At 58.0% G+C, this 19489-nt stretch overlaps 1 protein-coding gene across 1 annotated transcript in view; it reads right to left on the bottom strand.

Annotated features, from left to right (window-relative positions):
• The window catches only part of CRISPLD2 (cysteine-rich secretory protein LCCL domain containing 2), a 49462-nt gene extending 32224 nt beyond the window's left edge, over positions 1–17238 (bottom strand). Inside the window, exons 1-7 of the mRNA XM_012648225.1 lie at positions 16925–17238; positions 12813–12931; positions 9436–9568; positions 8896–9011; positions 5976–6076; positions 2253–2396; positions 451–511 (exon numbers count right to left, since the gene is read on the bottom strand). Coding sequence (XP_012503679.1) covers positions 451–511; positions 2253–2396; positions 5976–6076; positions 8896–9011; positions 9436–9568; positions 12813–12931; positions 16925–17164 — 914 coding nt within the window. The 5' untranslated portion in view covers positions 17165–17238. The remainder of the gene's footprint in view (positions 1–450; positions 512–2252; positions 2397–5975; positions 6077–8895; positions 9012–9435; positions 9569–12812; positions 12932–16924) is intronic.
• Between the last annotated feature and the right edge of the window lie 2251 nt (positions 17239–19489).

The following is a 19489-nucleotide window of genomic DNA, read 5'->3' as shown; positions in this document are numbered from 1 at the left end:
ACATTTACTAATATCTGGAGACACTTTTGGTTGTCACTACTGGGGGCAATGCTGCTGGCATCTGGGGAGGTGAAGCCAGGGACGCTGCTACACCCCCCACAATGCACGGGACGGCCCCCACTGGAAAGAATGCTCTGCCCCAAATGTAGTCGTGCCGAGCTTGAGAAACGCTGGTCGAGGTTGACAGAAATGGGTCGTTTTTGTGTGGCAAGCTCTTCGGAAGTGGCAGCAGTCGGGGGGACTCTGGGGTGTCCTGGCCACTCTGAGTTAGCTCCTGGCTCAACCCGGCCCCCCTTCTGTGCTGAAAACAGTGAACACCATTTCCCATGAGTTTCTTCCCAGCCTGGTGTGGGTGGCCATCAGCCCACAGGTTGTGACGTGACCCGCCACCGCAGTGGGTGCCACACAGGCCGTCAGCGGCGCGGGACGGGGATCCGGCCCAGGCCTTACCTGTTGCAGGTGGACCCTTTGCACTTGTCCTTCATCTTGGTGTCGCATCTGACGACTTGGGCTAGGAGAGGAAGTCGGAAACATACGTCACAGCAAGAAAGCAGGAGGGTGAGTTTGGGTCAGAAGACCCCTTCCCATTCCGAGGGACATTCTGGCACATTCTGTAATCCGTGCCGTAGCGAGAGCCAGAGCAATGCCTAGTGGCTGCAGCTCTAGTTGGGAGGCTCGAATCCCAGCCCCGCCCTGTATAGTGGCAGTGTGATCTTGGACAAGTAACTTCCCCTCTCTTCTTCCTCATGTGTGGAAATGAGGTTCCATTTCCTGGAACTCCATCCCGTGGAATTCCATTCCATGATGGATTCCACTCCATGATGGATTCCATTCCATGATGGATTCCACTCCATGATGGATTCCACTCCATGATGGATTCCACTCCATGAATACTGGGCATGGTTACGGCACCCACCTCCAAGGCTTTTCGTGATCGTTTACTGAGAAGGTGAACGTGGCCCGTGACCCCACAGGGCTCTGGCGGGCAGGACTTACAAGGAGGTGGGGTGGACACCGTACCCGAGCCCGTGGGGTGGGGACCCAGCCACGCTCACCAAGCCGTCTGCCCCATAGCCAAGACGAAGTTTGCCAAGCTTTCCTGTTTTGTGATTTTACGGGGACATATCAGCCTCTCGGAGTTGCGTTACAGTTTTGAAGAGTAGAGATACTGTAATTGCACGTTATTGAAAGAAACGATGGCACCATTGGGACTTCTGGAAAGAGGCATCGGCATATTTTCTGGTTCAAGGAAGCCACAGAAGGATTGACCGGGGCGGGGGGGCAAGACGTCTGAAGGCCCAAGAGGACAGGAAGGCTGGTGCAGGAGGGGAGAGGTGGTCGGAGAACGGGGAGAAGGGGGAGCGTGAGCCAGGCCTCTCCTCAAGGGGAGTCCAGTTTTATGGCATTTGGTGCTTGGGGGGCGGACAGAGGGAGAAGCAGGGGCGTCTGGCCAGTCTACTGCCGTGCCTGCAAGAAATGCCCCTCCACGGCCCCCCGGCCTCAGTGAAGGCGGCTGTGACAAGGGGCCCCACATGTCTCGGGCATCGGGAGGGGAGCCAAGTGCCACCCTGGGCAGGGGAAGGCAGGAAGGATAAAAGCTCCAGGAGCTGCGGTGCCCGGGGAGCCCAGGGGTCAGGAGGTGAGCGTGGGAACACTTGGTATTGGGGGATTTTCAGAGGTCTCGGGGGCAACATCCCATAGGGGATGTTGGAGGCAACGGCATGATGATCTCGAAGTACAGGGAGACCTCAGCCGACACCAGGTGACCCACAATGCTGCAAGAAACTCTCACAGTGACCCTGGTGTAGGCGTTATTACCCCACTATGTGGATGAGCAAACTGAGTCTCAGAGAGTCGAGTAACAGGCGGGCCACGGAGCTGGGGCCGGTGATGGACGCGGCAGCCTCCATGCCGTGTGCCCCGTGTCCTCCCTTAGAGGGGCCAGCAGTCCCCAGAGGAACCCAATTTCAGCTCAGGTCCCCTTTGAAAGGACAAGGGAAGGTCTAACCTTAAAATACCTGCCTGGAGAGGAAAAAATGTCACCCAAGTGCAACGCCTATAATGCTTGTTTTCGAAACGACTTAAAAATATCATTTTTAAAACACATCTCAGAGCTGTGCTTTTGCCCACTGTTTGTCAACCTGGAGGCCTTTTAACCCCCCAGCCCCCCTCTGCCCCCCACCCAGAGGCGGCTCAGAGGGCAGGACGGGGCAGAGGACGGGGCGGGGCGGGGCAGAGGATGCCCGACTCACTCATGTAGTTGACCGCCGAGGTTTTCTTGGGCTTGGTGGGTCTGGGCACCCTCGGCTGGGGCCAGACGTGTTTTTCTTCGGGAGCAGGAGCTACCTCCACCTCGTTCATCTCGTCCGTCTCAGGTTTTTGGTGGTAGGTCTCTTCTTAATAGTGGCGAGGGAGAAAAAATAGCACACAAGATTCAACCAAAATGCACTTTGGGGGGAAAAAGCAATTTGAAAACTGAGCTTGTTTGAGGTTTGGTTTTACAAAGAATCATTTCAGCCGCAAAGAGAAAGTTACATTTCCGAGCAGACCTGGCCAGGTGGAATTCTACTGGCCGGGACGAGCTGGAGAGGTCCTCTGCTCGCGTGTTTGCTTTGGACCCGAGAGCAGCTGGGCCGACCAGGGGTTAGAAGGCCCTGGCGCCCACACCCGGCTTATCGTAACGGGTTCTTGCCCCACCTCCTCCACGCAGCCAGCTGCCCAAGGAAGCAGCTTCGAGAAGCTGCCTCGGCCACCGGCCCAAAGCTGTAGCCGTCTCCCCGGCGGGTCCCCTGCCCCCAGATTTTCATCAGGGATGGGGTCCTCTTCAGTGTGCACCCATCAGAGACACGAAGGCCAGTGGCAATGCTCTTGGGAGCCACCGTCCCTCACCACCAGCACATTCTGGTCCCTTCTGGTCCCTCCCTGACCAGCTCGCTTTCTTTCTCTGCACTGGAGTTCTGCTTTCCAGTAATGTTGGAATCATCACAGAGAAATATCCAAAGACCCAATTCCTGGTTAAAAACAAAAACGTAGTTCGCCCAGTCCCAAACTTTCTCCCACCCAAGGACGCTGTATATTATCATCTCCCCCACCATGACCATGACACTCACGCTTTGAAACTTTTTAATTAACCGAACAAGTTGCACTTGTTAGACATCAGTCCGTGGATCTCCCAGTTTTCATCCGGAAACACAGTGAGGAACTGCCCATCAGGGTCTGCAGTCCGACCCCCAGCGTTCCAAGTGTAAATTCCAGCCACAGCAAAGACACTGGCTGCGATTTTCGCTGGCTCGTGTGGCCTCATCAAAGAGGAAACATGGGCATCTGTCTCTGCCCCTGTGTTTACAACACATGCCCCCTGCCCCGCAGACATAGCCCTGCCTTCCAAGCTGCTCAAAGGAAAAAGAGCATGGAAGTGTTTGGGTCAGAACGATTTTAAGCAGAAGGGAGAGAGCCCCCTTGCAGGCCTCTCTGTGGTTTTGCATTAAAATCCAAGTTTCATCAAGTAAGTGTTCATCAACCCCTAAATCTTATTTCCACTTCTCAAAAGCAATGAGCTCTCGGACGTGCTCACGGATCACCAAGCAGTGCTCCCGGCAGCATGGCTGTCATCTCGCCACCGTCCGCCTCGTCCACCAGCTATAAACTCCCGGAGACCAGGGCCCAGCCTGCTTCACACCCCACTGCACACCTGGCACCCGGCACATAGTAGTTGCTCGAGAAAATTCGCTGCATGAATGAATAACCAAAACCCCCAGAGAATTCTGTCCCCTAAAGGAAAAAATATGTCCAGCAACAAAGACTAAAGACGTTCGGGAGGGGAAACTCTGAAAGCACCCTTGGTAGCAAAAGCTATAGGTGGAAACTGCAGGAAGACGCCGGGTTTGCAAAGGCCGCTGGACACGCGTCCACTCTTCCTGTCAATGGGGCCATTCAGGTTTGCCCTTTACGGAAAGCTGGAGCTGGCTCCGGCATAAGCCGAGTTTTCTTCCACTGGCCTGTAGGATGTTTGCCCCTCATAATCGCAGCTTTATTTAGCTGAATGTACTTTGGTAAAGCAGTCTACAGCCGTTGAGGGCTCCCTATTTAAGAAAATGGGCAGACAGGCCTTGCCCTCAGACGCACACATGAAGAGAGGAACGTCTGCCCAGAGGACAGGCTGAATTTGCGCACGTCCTAATTAACATGCCCCGTTTGGCCCAGCGCGGGCCTGGGGAAATTCCGAGCAGAGGTCACTGCGAGGTTGCCCTGCACGCCGCCCAGCGCCGGGCCGGGGGTCTCGGGGCCCAGAGCTTCATCGACATTGCTCAGCGACATTGCTCCCACCTGGCTCTAAAACTGGTGACAAAGCTCGGAGCTGACATTTGCTGAACATGGGCCAAGCATCGGCTGGGCCCTCCCTGGCATTTTCTCACGTCAGTGTCTGTTGCCTTAGGAGGCTCGATCGGGCCCCATTTCACAGATGAGGAAACTGAGGCTCAGAGAGACTAAGTGAGCTGCCCGGGCTCACGCAGCCGGGAAGTGGCCGGGCTGGGAGCCAAACCGCCTTTCTGCGAAGCCCATGCCTTTTATCGCCACATGGGGAGGGCCTGGGGGGTATTAAAAAAGAAAAGCTCTTTTTTTAATATCCTTATCCCCGCGCTGTCTCCATTAGAGGTCAAGACCTCACCAGGCTCCCGCAATACGTGCCCATTAAGGAGCTTACGCAGATAAGCCGCTTTAGAGCAGACTTTCCGCATGCTTAGCTCAGAAAATCGGGACGATTGCCCAATAAAGTCGGGTATTTTCCACCAAAAATAAAGAAATAAGTACCCAGGGCTTCATTAGGTGGGTCAACTGGCATCTAAGTGTGTGTGTTTGTTCTTTGAAAATGACTGGACTTTGGGGGTATATGTACTCAGACAGCAAGCAGGACACCCTGCCACGTGTCCCTGGAGGCCCTGGAGGGAGCTGGCCGTTGAAACAACAGGGCAGTGAAGGTTCACGAGGAGTTTGGGGGGTCATGAGCATGGGGCAGGTGCACCGTTTGTGAAGTCCAGGAAGGCTCCCTGGAGGAGGGGGTCACACCAGAGCCACTGCATGTGATGCACGACCCAGGGGACCAGGCACGAGCTGGTTTATCAGAGCTGATTTTGCAGACAGAGCCGTCCCCTCCCTTGGTGTCCAGATCGTTCTGTCCTCGTGCCCCCTCCAAATGTGCCCCCCACACACGTGGGCAGAGTCCGCTGTGAACAGCCGGCTGGGGAGGGTCTGGGACCCCCACTGTAGCCCACCTGCTCTTCACCCCAGAGCCCACCGGCCTGCCCCGCAGGCAAGGTGACGCACGGGGGCTGCTCCCTCCTGCCCACCCAGCCCTCTGCCAACCCTCTTAGTTGCCGCCAGGCTGTGAGGGTGCCACGAAAAAACCCAATTTCAACCACGAAAGCACGGCCGACCCCTGGGCCCAGGTGGCCCCTCCTGGGACATAACCCCTTGGATCCCGAGGAAATAGTCCGGAACGTGAGAAATGCTTTAGGCACAAAAACGTGTGCTATTTATAGCAGCAGAAAAAGTGGAAATGTCCTAGATGGGCCAAAAACAAACAGGGGGGGTGAGGTAGGAATCACGCGGCCTCTGACAGCCCCGGCGCTGCCTGCTGCTGTGCTACGCGCCAGGCAGCCCGGCGTGGGGGACCGACGCCCCCCGGCCTTCCGGCTGCTCGCCAGGGAGCTCCTGGGGAACAGCGCGTCTGCTCTCGCTCTCTTGCTCAATGGTCTGTTTCTACCAAACTGCGGACGCTGGCCGGCGAGGGGGCGTCGGCGTCTGGCCCAGGAGACGCCATGCGGGGTGGGGCTGGGGTGTCCGGGGCAGCGGGGTCTCCAGGGGGAGGACGGATGCACCGAGGGGTCGCCAGAGGGCAGGGGGAGGGTGACTTTGACGCTCTGTGAGCCGGACCGAGGCGAATCCGCGCGAAGGGTTTGGGGGGCGTCTCCTACCTCGGTGACACAGGTTGTTCTTGCAGCCGCCTCCGTAGCTGGGCGGGCACTGGGAACAGGGCCGGCCGTTTCTGTAGGGGGCCTCTCCGATCCAGTTCCCCCTGAGGACAGACCAAAAACACGTCAGGAGGGGCCGCCACTAGAGGCCCCGGCGCACGGCCTCTCCCCAGGCCCACCCTGGCCCTGCGCAGGCGCCGCCGGGTTGGGGGAGGTGTGCGCCGCGCAAAGCGGGCGAGTCCTGGGCCCTTCTGTGCACGGAGAGTCTAGAGAATTCCAGAATCCCCGGGACTCTACCGCAGGCAGCTACGAGGTGCCCTTCCACCTGGCACCTTTGTCCGCCTCCCTGCTGGCCCCGCTTCTGCAGCGTTGCCCCTCACACACCCGGGACCCCGTCGGCCGTTTGCCTCTGCGCGGAAAACCTGCCGCGTCCCCCCTTGAGCCGTTTCCCAAATGCACAAAGTCAGCTTGTCCAGAGACGGCGCACGTTCACCGCGTTCCTGCCTCAGCCCCGCCCTGGTCTCTGCACCCACGGTGCTCCCATCCATCCTCCCCGCAGCCCGGGAGGGCAGGCTGGAATCCAGTCCTTCCGGGAGGAGGCTGAGGCACAGAGAGGTGAAGCCACTTGTCCAAGGTCACACAGGGAGCGAGTGGTGGGGCTGGGATTTGAACCCAGGCTGTCGGGCCCAGAGCCTTTCACGCTCTGCATAGGGGCGGGTCAAAGGCCCCTCTGTGGGTCAGGGGTGCCATCCACCTCCCTCTGGCGTTCCCGAGGGCCAGGTGGCAGGTGGTGAGCAGAACTCCTGAGCCCCCCCACAGCACCTGGGCCTGCAGCAGCGCAAGCTGGAGCCGTGAGCCACTGAGGACCAGTCTCTGTGATTCATTCTAGAAACTTCCTTCCTGGCTATGCAATCATCGTTTGTTCAGTCAATAAAGAGATTCGCGGCCTGTCCTGCTCCCCCAGCCCAGTTCTCCCCTGTCTCTAGGGTCCACGTTTCCTCGTAGACACGCACACTGCCACTGCGCTCCCCTCACACGCGGGGCTCTCGAGGTGTGAGCCCGGGGATCGAATGTGAGCCCTGCACCACACAGCCATCGTCCCCTCCGCCACTGTCCCCGCCCTGGCGCCGGGGACGGTGTCCTGCACAGCCCAACTTTCTCCCTTCCAGAAAGAGGCCGTGGACAGCGTGGAATCTCTCGCAGCGATCAGTGGGGAAGGGCCAGGGAACACGCAACACCACGGACGAGTCTCGCACGTGTGACATTAAGCAAAAGACCAGAGAGTGTGCCGTAAGGGACACGGGGCCCCCCTCAGCTGAGGCTCCAAACCGGACACAACTGATCCGTGGGGAAAGAGGTCAGGACGGTGTCACTTTGGGGGACGCCAGGGAGCCTTCTGGGGCTCTGGAAATAAACGTCCTCTGTGCAGGTCTGGACGGCAGGGGCGCTGGTGTGTGCTATCGCCAAGGACTGAGCGTGCCTGTCCCCAGATCCACATGTCGAAGCCCCAGCCCCCGGTGTGACTGCATCTGGAGACAGTGCCTTGGTGAAACTAGTGAAGGTTAAGTGAGGCCCATGCTGGGGTTCTGATCCGACAGGTTAGTGTCCTTATCTCTCTCTGCCACGTGGGGACAGGGCGAGAAGGTGGCCGTCCGCCAGCCCCCGCCAGAGCCCGACCCGCCGGACCTGGACTGCAGGACTTCCGGCCTCCAAGCTGCTGTTCCAGCCGCCCACTCCGCGGCGTTTCGCTCCAGCAGCCCCGGCAGACTGACAGGTGCGAACGTGTCGCGCCGCGCACTCAAGATGAGCATGTTAGTATTTTACCCTATGTAGGTTGTTTCTTTTTCCAGAAGTGGGGGCTGCGCTAGAAAGGCGGAGTTTCATTTCCGATAGGCTCTCCCAGTATATGTTTTTATGCAAAGAGTCAAATCAAATTATTCCTCACTCCCCACCTGCTGCCCTGCCGGGAATCCACCACCTTGGAGGCGCCTGCGTCCCTCCCCAGCGATGACGGAGCCCTGCGCTTATCCGTGTGGGCTGCTGAGACGGAGCCGCCGCCGGCTGCCAGATGGTTTCTGCAGAGCTATTTTCCTCCAGACCCCAGCCGTCCCCCCTTCGTCCCACCTCCCCTCGGCCACTGCCGACCCAAACCAAATAAATGAGGTCATTCCCGTTTCACCCAGTCACTGGGCAAGCATGCCCCAGGGCCCGCTGTGTGCAGGGGACAGGCAAGGACGGCGGCGGCCTCGGCCAGCGTGCCAGCCACAGGCTGTGAACTGCACAAGCCGAGAATCAGCACATATTTGCCTGATGAGCGATCGAGGTGGATGAGTGAAGGGCTGAAGGACACAGTGATGACACAGGATGCCACGGAGGGGTGCTCCGATAGGAAGACGGAAGTGGTCCCTCTTAGGAGGGGAAACAGGAAAATCCAGATTTGGTGTGAACAACTGTTTTCTAGGGTGCCATCCTTTGCCCATTTTCAGAGAAAAAATACTCATAATACCACTGTGGCAGACTGTGCTGGTTGACCAGCCAACAGCTCTTCCCACTTCTGACTGTGCTCAGGTGATCCCAGAGGACGACTTGCAAAGCCAGTTGGGGCAATCCTGCTTGCTTCCCCTTGTCTGTGATTAGTTTAGTTCTGGCCAATGACAGAAGGAGAAAGTGTGCCAGGGGTGAGAAAGCCCTCAGGAGAGAGCCCTTTTACCATTCTCCTTCCTTTTGCTTGGGAAGATGTGATGCCGGTGCTCTGCAGCCATCTTGGCACCATGAGGAGAAGATGGTAAAATGGGAAGATGGGAAGAGCCTGAGTTCTCATTGATACTGCTGAGCTATTAAGCTAACCCAGACACAACAAACTCTAGCCTCCCTGTTATGTGAGATGATGAAAAGACCTACGACCATGTCGACTTGTCCTTACTTTGGAGAGTAATTGCAAACGAGGTAGACCGCATTCTCCCAGACATCTCCCCAGACGTTCATCCTCCGGCAGGTGTTCACGGCACAGCCAACTTTGTTGGTGGTGGCCCAAACTATCTGAAAAGACAACATCTGTGTGTCACAGCTTGCAGGACAAGGCACACCAGGGTAGCTTAATCTGGCCTGGATGTGTAAGATGCTGGCACTAAAGGGGTATGTAGAGAAAGGCTGAAGTAGATGTTTTTCCTTAACCCATTGAAGATACGGGCATTTCTTTAAAAAAACAACCAACCAGCCAACCACCACACACAGTGAAAATGCCCCAGCAATGTAAAATTGCCATAGAAGTTTCTAGTGCTTACTCTCAGTTTCTGATCTTGCCGTGAACTGGTAACAGACAGCTTGTTCCACCAGCTAGACTTTGAGTAGCACCGAACTAAAGACAAATACTAAGGTTTTATGGATTTGGCAACAATCCCGGGATGGGGGCAGGGAAGAGATGAATGACCGGGTTTGGGGTTTGTGGCCATCGCCGAGTTACCTGCGTGTAGTGCGTGCACATGGCCCCCGAGCACCTCTCCGGACACCAGGGGTTGCACTCGTGGGGGTAGGGGTAGGTGTAGTCCTTAACCTCGTCGTACCAGGACTGCACGTGGAAGCCGGGAGAGCGATACCTACAGGGCAGAAACAGCTCGTCATGCCCCGGCCGCCGCACACCCCCCAGCGGAGACAGCAGCAGCCGGGGGCGGGCAACAGCCCCCAAGTCTAGCCAGTACCTGGTAAAGCTGCTTGAAGCCAGAAAGGCGGCCCGTAGGCCACGTGTGTGCAGGGAGCCCTTACCCGGCTCTCAGGGAGTCCTTTCTTACGTCAAGCATTTATTTTCCTGTGCACTGGGGGAACATATGCAGCCCGTGAACCCCGTATTTCGCGGGGTTCGCACAAGATATTATTGCGCAAGATAAAACCAAGACGTGAGTACATTTAAAGTGCATTTAAAGTCAACATAGAGAAAAACATTAATTAAAAAATTGAAGATGCCGGGCGCAGTGGCTCACGCCTGTAATCCTAGCTCTCTGGGAGGCCGAGGCAGGCGGATTGTTTGAGCTCAGGAGTTCGAAACTAGCCTGAGCAAGAGCGAGACCCCGTCTCTACTAAAAATAGAAAGAAATTAATCGGACAACTAAAAATATATAGAAAAAATTAGCCAGGCATGATGGCGCATGCCTGTAGTCCCAGCTACTCGGGAGGCTGAGGCAGGAGGATCGCTTGAGCCCAGGAGTTGGAGGTTGCTGTGAGCTAGGATGACGCCACGGCACTCTAGCCCGGGCAACACAGTGAGACTCTGTCTCAAAAAAAAAAAAAAAAAATTGAAGAGGTGATATGCAGAGAGGACACGGCTGTGTTGTCGTGACGGGCCTCATTCCTTAGCTGCTGGGGGACCCGAGGACCCAGATATGAAGCAGAAGCTCATTCAACAGAAGCCTCCGGGTGTGCAGAGCTCTGCAGTCAGGTGGGCGAATGCTCCCAAAAACTTTTTACTTAGGATTTTATCAGCTACAGCTCTTACCTCGCCCCCTGCCTCGCCCAGCCCCGCGGTGAGGAGGGCCCCAAGCACCACCGACAGCTCCTGGGGGAGCCGCCAGCTGCACTTCTCCCTGGACGTCCTCCGTGAGGTCACAGCTTGGTGGCCACAGCCCCTCGCCTCAGCTCCAGCTGCCAGACTGACACCATTGTGGTTTTGTGGGGTTTGTTTTGAGTCAGGGTCTCTCGCAATTGCCTTGGCTGGAGTACAGAGGTGTCATCACAGCTCAGTGCAACCTCGAACTCCTGGGTTCAAGCAGTCCTCTTGCCTCAGCCTCCCAAGTAGCTAGAACTACAGGTGCTGGCCGATTTCTCTATTTTTTCGTAGAGATGGGGTCTCACTATGTTGCCCAGGCTGGTCTCAAACTCCTGGCCTTCAGCGATCCTCCCGTCTCGGGCTCCCAAAGTGCCAGGATTACAGGCAGGAGCCACCACGCCCGGCCCCATTGTGTTTTTTTAAACCAGGAAAGAAAATAAACTGCAGGCAAACCCACGGTCACACTGTCACCAGTAAGTGCAAACAAAGTGGTTTCAATAACAAGCAAACTCGCAGGGGAAATGACCGTTTGTAAGAGCGATGTGGTCAGAGAGGCAGTTAGCGGTCTTGTAACAATTACTGTTTGGACCCAGCGTGAATGGCGTGGTCAGTGACATGCCCCAGGAACGGCCTCCCTTCCTGGGGCCGGCCTGGGGAAAGCCGTGCGCGCAGCGGGGGGCTACGGAGCAGGAGGAGACTGTCTCCCACCTTCTCCCCAGACTCGAGGTCACACGGGTCACCGGTGCTGGTGCGGTTGTGGGGAAATGAGGCCTCGGCCGCCCCTGGGGAGTGCAGAGGGAGGAGGCTCTTTTGGAGAGCAAGTTAGCAAAATCCCTTGAGAAGGAGGGAAAAGTCTCTATGACCTTTGACCCACCAACACGACCCTGGAGTCACCCGACTGAGATGAGCCCGTCACGCTAACGCAGACAACAGCACACGAAACCCAAGCTGCAGGGCGGACTGGACCCTCGTGTGGCCCACCCACTGCCGGGCCGCCTGTACATGTCGGTGATCTGACAGCCGTGTAGCAGAACATTTTCTGCTATTGTAAAGGAAAGAAAAGAAGAGGTTTCAGGGCCGTCTGGGCTACAGTTACAGCTACGTAAAAATATGTCGGCGTTTAGCCAAATGCTACAGAGGAGCCCAGAAGAATGAAAAGGCTGGTGGAATTCATCGGTTTTGCCCCCTTTAGACATTTTCTTTTAATGTTATTGTGAAATCGTTTTTATAAAAAGCAAAACTGACCAAAGGAAAAACCACGGTGTCGCTTTGCATCCGTGAAGTCCTAGGTCTGACCCATCGTGACACCTGCCTTAGTTTGTCCTGAAAACTCCCCTATCCCAGACTCACGGGCCCGCGATCTCTGGGTCGGAAGTGAGAGCAAGCCCTAACCCTGAGCAGCAGCGGGCATCCGAAATCCAGTCCGACTCTTTGATCACTGGGGCCAAACAGAAGCAGACCCAGGCCCGGATGGGTGTGAGGACGCGGGTTCAGGACTCTGGGCGCGGCCCGCTCACTGGCTGGTCCTTGTGTTCTAATTGGTCATTAGTGGTTACCCTGGCTGTGGTCAAAAGACATTTCCTCCACTTTCCCCAACGAAACCAGGCCTCGGCCCGGGGAGGGGACTTCCAGCCTCTCGGGGTGCACAGATAGGTGGCCCGGTTGCCTCTGGGGAAGGCCAGCCAGCTACATTGAATAGACAACTGCCAACGCCTCCCGGGGAAAGAGGACCAAAGGTACTGCCAGGCCAAGAAGCCTCAGCGGTCCACGGGGGTCAGCGAGCCTCCCGGTGGCTGCAGGGATGACGGGGACGGGGAGAAGCACCTTCCCGGCGAGGTGGAACCCGGCTTGGTCTTAGACCGAGCGCGGAGCCCAGATGCGGCGCGGCAGGGAGGACAGCGATGACCCACCATGACAGGAGCAAACATCCCCATCCCCAGCTCACCCACCAGGTCCTGCCTGGCAGCAGCAGCTGGGGCTCCAGAACCTTCTACAGAGGGGAAATGGAAAACGCCAAGTCTGGGAGCCCTAATCCAATCGTCAGTGTCTGAGTCGGCCGCCCGGCTGCCGCACGTGCTGTCAGTTACTCAGACGTGTTCCTGGGCGCCGAGCCTCGGTTTCCCCACATGCCGGTGGGATGGGTGTCCTCTCTCTCTCCCCCCACCCTTCTTCCTCCTCCCTGGGGGCTCATTTTGACAATGGCACAAGCACCAGGCCCAGCACACAGTAGGGGCCTGGCAGTGGAGGCCAGTTCACAAGCAGGGGGACCAGGCAGCTGGCGGGGGGCTTGCAGCTCTCACCTGCCCCAGTGGACGGCCAGGTTCTGTCCGATGGACACCAGCAGGCTGGCGGGCCCGTGCTCCCAGACGCACTCGTGGGCCCAGGCTGCCGCGGACCTCTCCAGCTCCTCGTCCCAGGTCTGCGGGAGAAATGGGACCAGGTCAGGGTCGGGAAAGGGTGTCAGACTCCCGCGGCCGCGTCCAGCTGCCGCATCACTGGGTCCCTACGGTGGCGGGTGGGAAGTGGCAGGTCCGCACCGGGCCAGCAGCGCCGGCTCCGGGGCCGTGTCCCTTGTCTCTTGGCCTCAGTGTCTGTGAGACGGGAGAGGCCACACTGAACGACCACGGCACGGCACGCCGCACGCTGCACGGAAGGAGGGGTGCGCCGTCTCGGACGCCTGGAACGTGCACCAGCTGCGCCAGGCCTCGGACTTTACCGGAATCCGCTCATTGCATCGTAACAGCGGCCTTGGAAGTAGACATCCTTATGCCCATTTCACAGCCAGGAAAATCAAGGCTCGGCGAAGCATCGTCATCTGCCCAGGATCCTGCAGCCGGCCGGTTGCAGAACCAGGACGTGCAGGCAGGGCTGCAGGAGCCTGGCGTCTGTGCTCTCGCCGGGAGCGCGGGCACGTGCTGGCCACGGCAGTAACCTGCCGCCACTCCCGGGCCGGGCATGGCAATCGCACGTTATCTGAGTGGCACACTGGCTCCCTCAGGGCGCTGGTGAGACCCGGAGTCCAGGGTGGAGGGTGTTCCTGGGGCCTCTGCTCTGTGCCCGGCACCCAGCGGGCTCTCCGTCCTCCCAGCGGCTCCGTGAAAGACGCTGCCTCCCGGCTTACAGGTGGGGAGACCGAGCCTCAGGGAGGCTGCACGGCCCACTCGGGGTGACACAGCCAGCGCGTGGACTTAGGCTCAGCTCTGTCCTACCTCCAAAGCCGGTGGCTCCCGCTCAGGCGCGTCCCTGCACTGCCACCACCCTCCCCCGCCCTAAGGCAGGTGGCGACCCTCTCTCCAAGCAGGGCCGCACCGCTGCTCCATGGGTGCGGGGTGTGGGCAGGGGTGGGGCGCAGCCAGCACCCACACCAAGACCCTTCCAGAAACGGCCAGCTCAGGCCCTGTCCACGCAGCGCTGGCTATCTGGACTCTCCCGCGCGCACGAGGCCCGGCCCACGGGCTCGCTCCTGCCTCACGGGGCTCCCCGCTCCCACGCAGCGGGTGCTTTCCCAGCTGAGGGCCCCCTGCTAGTCCTCCTCCTTCTGCAGGGGGACAGGGGACACTCCTCACTCCCTCTCGGGACAACAGGACAGTGAGGGGTGGCGAGAGTGCTGGCTCTGGGGGACCGGGGAGGGCGCCAGACTCTGCCCCCGGCTGGCTGTGTGACTTTGGGCAAATAGCTCCACCTCTCTGTGCCTCCGTTAATGATACCTGTTGGCATATGATCTTGCGGAGGGTTAAACAAAAGCACAGCCTCCCTTGAGGTACAAAGTAGCCCTCCGTAAACACACGGTGGTAGTACGGAAGTGGACTTTCTTGAGCACCTACTGTGTGCCGGGGGCGGTGCTGGGCCCTGAACCTCCGAAGCTGCCGCTGTCTGAACACCTGCTGCTTGTCAGAGCTGTCATTTTCTTACTTAATTCCCACAACAAGCTGTACTTGGGCTGTACTTTGTTTTTCCAGTGTTGCTGATAAAAAAAAACAAATCTTGAGGCTCAGAGAGGTTCAGGAACTTGCCTGAGCTCACACAGCCAGGAAGTTAGAATCTTGACAACCCAGTTTGTCTGGCTTTGTGCTCTTTGTGCTTTGCACGCTGTCGCCAAGAGCTGGACCCGTCACCCCTCACCCGCCCGAATGAGCTGCCTCTGGACGCCTCCCTGCATCTCGCTGGGCCCCCCAAGCCTCCCCCTCTGCACAGTAGCAGCAGCGCTTCAAAGCTGTAAATGTAGCCTCTCCTCCTCTTCATGGAATAAAAGGCAGACTCCTCACCTGGCCTCAAAGCCCTGTGTGGTGTGTCCCTGCTTGCCTCTCTGACCTCTTCCAATGGCCTCCCTCCCTCAGAGTGGGCCACGGCCCCACTGGCTTTCTGAGAGCTCTTCTGAGCTCCTTCCCAGGCTGGCAAAGGCAGGCTTCGAGGTGAGGACACATAAACAGAGAGGCTATGTCATCTGCCCAGAGTCACACAGCTAGCAAGTAGAGTCGGGAAACTGAACCCAGGCAGGCTGGCTCCTGCTCCGGCATCCAACCACCGTCCCAGGGAGGATGGGGGCAGAGTCTGCACCCAAAGCCCCAAAGAATCTACCCTACTTTTCTATACTTTTAACCTGAAAAAGCCTGCACAAGCTGCCCAATGCATTAGTATTTTGAGAGTGCCGTATTTCCTCCTAAAATTAGCACAACCCCTTTGGACTAAATGTCTGGACAACTTTCTGGAGGGAGAAAGGGCACAGCTTTGTAAGGCACTCCACGGGACAGCCTCGCTCGGCCGGCTCTGCCCAGACGGGCAGCCACTGGTCTGAGATCCCGTGTGTCCCAGGGGACCAACGATGAGGCATGCGCAGGCGCACGGGGGGTCTCTGACCACAAGGGCCACAGCCGTCCAAGCAGAGTGAGGCTCGACTGCGTGTCCAGGGGAAGGGGAGGAGCGGGGCTGTGGTCTGGGAGGACGGTCGCGTGGGATGAGGCCACGGCTCGGGGGAGGGACCAGCCCGGGAGAGGCGCAGTGGCTGCCCCTGCGGAGCGTCTTCGGGGGAAGCGGCCACCCTCTCTGGCGGAAGCAAGGCGAGAGAACAGAGCTGTCAAGACGGACAAGGGCTTCTTTTAGAAGAAAGCCTCGAATGCCAGGCGCGAAGCAGGTGGGCTCCAGCTGGTACCCGGGGCCGCAGGAGGCGGCAGAGCAGGAGAAAGTTCGTAAGGAAGTGGGGACTTAGGAAGGGAATACGACGGCAGGATTCAGAAGGAGTCGAAGAGCGTGAGCGGGGAGGCGATTAACCCCCCTGCCCCGGCCCCAGGGGTGCGGTGGGGACAGGATGCAGACAGAGGACAGAAAATGCTGGAGAAAGGGTCTCTGGTACCTGGCGGGGGTAAATTGGACGTGGAGTGGCGGCTGAGAGCCCGGGCCCCGCAGCCAGCCAAGCCTGGGTCCAGACCCTGCTTCCGCCACTAACCAGCTGTGACCTCGGTGTTCTAATCTGTAAAATGGGAACAATAGCAGCACCTACTTCCCAGGGCTGGGAGAAGGGAGAATGGCATCGCCAGGGCTGCCAGAGGGGAGATGACTTTTGGGGTGAGGTGTGGTTACAAGTTTTCTCTCTGGCCCATCAGACCTGCGCTGTCCAATTTGGTAGCCACCAGCCACGAGCAGCTCCTTAAATTTAAGTTAATTAAAATGAAATCAGATTAAAAATTGAGCCCCTCAGTCACACTGTCCACATTTCAAAAGCCACCCGTGGATGATGGCCACCGCGTGGGACAGAGCTCCCCATTATTGAGAACGTCCTCCTGGGTCGTGTGGCCGCAGGCCTGAGGACATCCACGTGGAAACTTCCAGCGGACCCTGGAGATACACGTGGGGAGCTGGGGCTGGAGCCGGAGACGGGGGCGCCAGTTCCCCCTCACGCCCGAGCGTGGGTTTCTGCAGGTCCTGTGGGGACCGTCCCCTACCCGTCCCCTGCTGTCTCCTCTTGGACACAGCCTGTTTCCCTACACCTGAGCCGCCCGGAGCTGCTCGGAGGAGACGCGGCCGGCGCTGCAGCCGGAGGACAGGGTCCGTGTGGCCTCCGTGTGGCCGCTCCTTTCACGGTCACGGGAACCATGCGAGTGACGATTCTCAAAGTGGAAACTGAGGCTCAAACTGGCTATGGAGCTGCCAAGGTCACATGGCTAGCACGTGGCAGAGCTGGGCGGGCATCGGCAGAGCCCTGTTCTTGGCCCGGCCCCTCTGCCTCCAGGCGCCCCGGCGGGAGAGGCGGGGCTGGGCTCTGGGCTCAGCCGCAACGGGGTGACACGCAGGCATCGGGAAGGAGGTGGGCTTCGCACGGGGAGCCCTGTTTGGGCAGAGTGTCAAGAACGCAGCCAGGGACCCTGCCCAGCCACCGCGCACTGAGTGGGGGACAGAACGGGGCGCCGGCACTCACCATGTGCTCCATGTTGGCGGCCGGAGGGTACACCTGGCCGCGCAGCTTGTTGTGGAGCATGAGGATCTCCTCCTTGTCCGCCCTGGGGATGGCCCTGCGCGCCCGGGAGTGCGGCTCGGCCCGCTGGTACCTGCCCAGCAGCTCCCCCAGGCGGGTGACGTTGGGCAGGAAGGAGCCCTGGGCTCCGCAGACCAGCAGCACCAGCCCCAGGGGGACGGCACAGCCCAGGACGCGGCTCATGGCTCCACGCCTGCAGCGACAGCGGGGTGACGGCAGCGGGGTGACGGCGGCTCCTGAGGCAAGGCTGGGCTCGGGGCTCTGGAAGGAAGCAGAGGGCGGGGCGGGGAGAAGACGCGTTAGTGACCTCGAGTAGCGAATGGAGCAGGAGGATGCTCCCATCTCGCGGATGTGGAAACTGAGGCTGGCAGGCGCTAAACGACCAAGGGCCCAGGGTCGGGAAGCGGGGGAGCCGGGATTTACTCCAAGGGTTCGCAGCAGGGCGGGCTGCCTGGATCGCAAAGAGGATATCCCGGAACGGTTTCTTCCGGACTCCAGCTCTCCCTGAGGCAGCCGTCGTACTTTCCAGCTGCGAGCGGGCATTTCTTGCTCATTCGGGACTGGGGCAGATCTACGGCACGACCCGCCTTCTCTCCTGCTCCCAAAAGGGACTGATAAGTCATTTCACGTCACCAGAGGAGATGCCACGCATCAACGCTAACAGCAACTTCTCGTCCCTGTGAAGTGAGACTCAGTTTACCAAAAGCGGTTGACGGGCCCCATCGGACCCGTCATTGCTCGAGGCCGTCTGATCACGGCCCCCGCAGGATACGTTGGTTGTTCCCGTGGGTAATTAGTAAGCAACGACCACATCAGGGTGGCTTTCGTTCAAAGAAGGGGGAGGGGAAGGGCGGTAGCCATGTGTCCAGCTGACCCGTCCGGGACTCCGAGGGGCTCAGTTCTTCGAACAAAAGCCTTCCCTAGTCTTCACCCTCATAGCTCACCCAGGTGTGTGCCTGTCGCGTCGGCTGGGACTGCAAAACGGCAGCCCGAGGAGGGAGTCCTCAGGGGCGCACATGCACCGAGGTCGGGACGGGCTTCCCAGGAAGCAGGAACGCTGGCACGAGCAGGCAGAGCGCGGGCCGGAGAGCTATGGGAACGCTGCGGTTCCCGTCGCTGCCCCCTGGCAACCCTCCAGGGTCCTGACCGAGCCCACGCTCAGATAAAAATAACCCTGGCGCAGAGAGCAGAGGCTGGGCTTGCTTCGCAGCGGGTGAGACCCGGCCGCCCCCTCCGAAGGCAGAGCCCCTGGGACGCGTGGGGAGGACCTCGGTGCGCTGCTCGCTGGGAATGAGACCAAGAACGCAGGGTTCCTCAGAGTCCCAGGTTAGTCACAGCGCCATATATGAACATTTCCAGCCGCAGCCGGCGCGGCTCAGAGAAGAGGCCGGAAGACTCTGACGTCAGGTTAGGATCCGAGAGGGCAGGAGTCGACCTGCTGGGTGTCCCCCAGCATCACGGTGACGCCTGATCTGAGGTGAAGCATAAACTGCTTGTGTGACTCTACTGGGACCCAAGTGGATTAAAAGCCAGTTCTGATTTAAATAGCCAACGGGCAGGACTCAGACGGCTGTCAGTAGGCGACGGGTAAATAAATTGTGCAGGGGGTGGGGCGTTGTGTGGTAGAATACTATACAGCAGGTAAAAGGCGTGGGCTCGGGCACAAATAAATCTCAAACGCAGCAGTGAGTTAAAAAAGCAAGTAGTAGAATATTATGCTACTGATACTGCTTATATAAATTTTAAAACGTATAAACCATATTTTGTAAAATTTATGTATATATATGTATATGACACATACGTGTGTCTGTGTACATGTAAGTATATGCATATGGGAGGTGTGTGTGCACGTGTATAACAAAGCCGGGACTGGATTCAGACCAAGTCCATGGTGGGGTTTGTTCCAGGGTACAGAATATGACAGGCTTCACTTCTATCTTTAATATCTTATTAATATTTCTGTTTTTAAAATCTCAAGCAAATATGGCAAAATGTGGACATCTGTTCATGTCTGCTGAATAGGCCGAGTGGGCAGGAACCGCGAGACGGTGACCACAGGGCCATGTCTCCACGCGGGCCTGTCCTATCCTTTGCACTTGTCTGTTTTCTATTGTTTTAAATTATTACAGGTGGAATAACCCTCGTCCGAAATGCTTGCTACCACGAGTGCTCTGGATTGGGGATTTTTTCAGGTTGTGGAATATTTGCGATTGTCTTGGGGATGGGGCCCAAGCCTAAGTGTGAAATTCGTTCGTTTCATGTATATTATACGCACCTTATACGCAAAGCCTGAAGCTAATTTCACACAATATTTTTAAATAGTTTGTGCATGAAATAAAGTTTTGACTGTGTGTTGACTGCATCCCATCTCATAAGGTCAGGTGCGGAATTTTCCACACGTGGCTTCGTTTCAGCACTCAAAAAGTTTCTCATTTTGGTGCGTTTCAGATTTTGGATTTTTGGATTAGGGATGCCCTGTTCTTAACAAAATAAAACAAAATGCCAAAG

This window comes from Propithecus coquereli, unplaced genomic scaffold, assembly GCF_000956105.1.
Source record: "Propithecus coquereli isolate 6110/MARCELLA unplaced genomic scaffold, Pcoq_1.0 Scaffold280, whole genome shotgun sequence".
Lineage (NCBI taxonomy): Eukaryota > Metazoa > Chordata > Mammalia > Primates > Indriidae > Propithecus > Propithecus coquereli.
The sequence above is the reverse complement of the archived record's forward strand: the minus strand, read 5'-3'. Positions and strand labels throughout refer to the sequence as shown.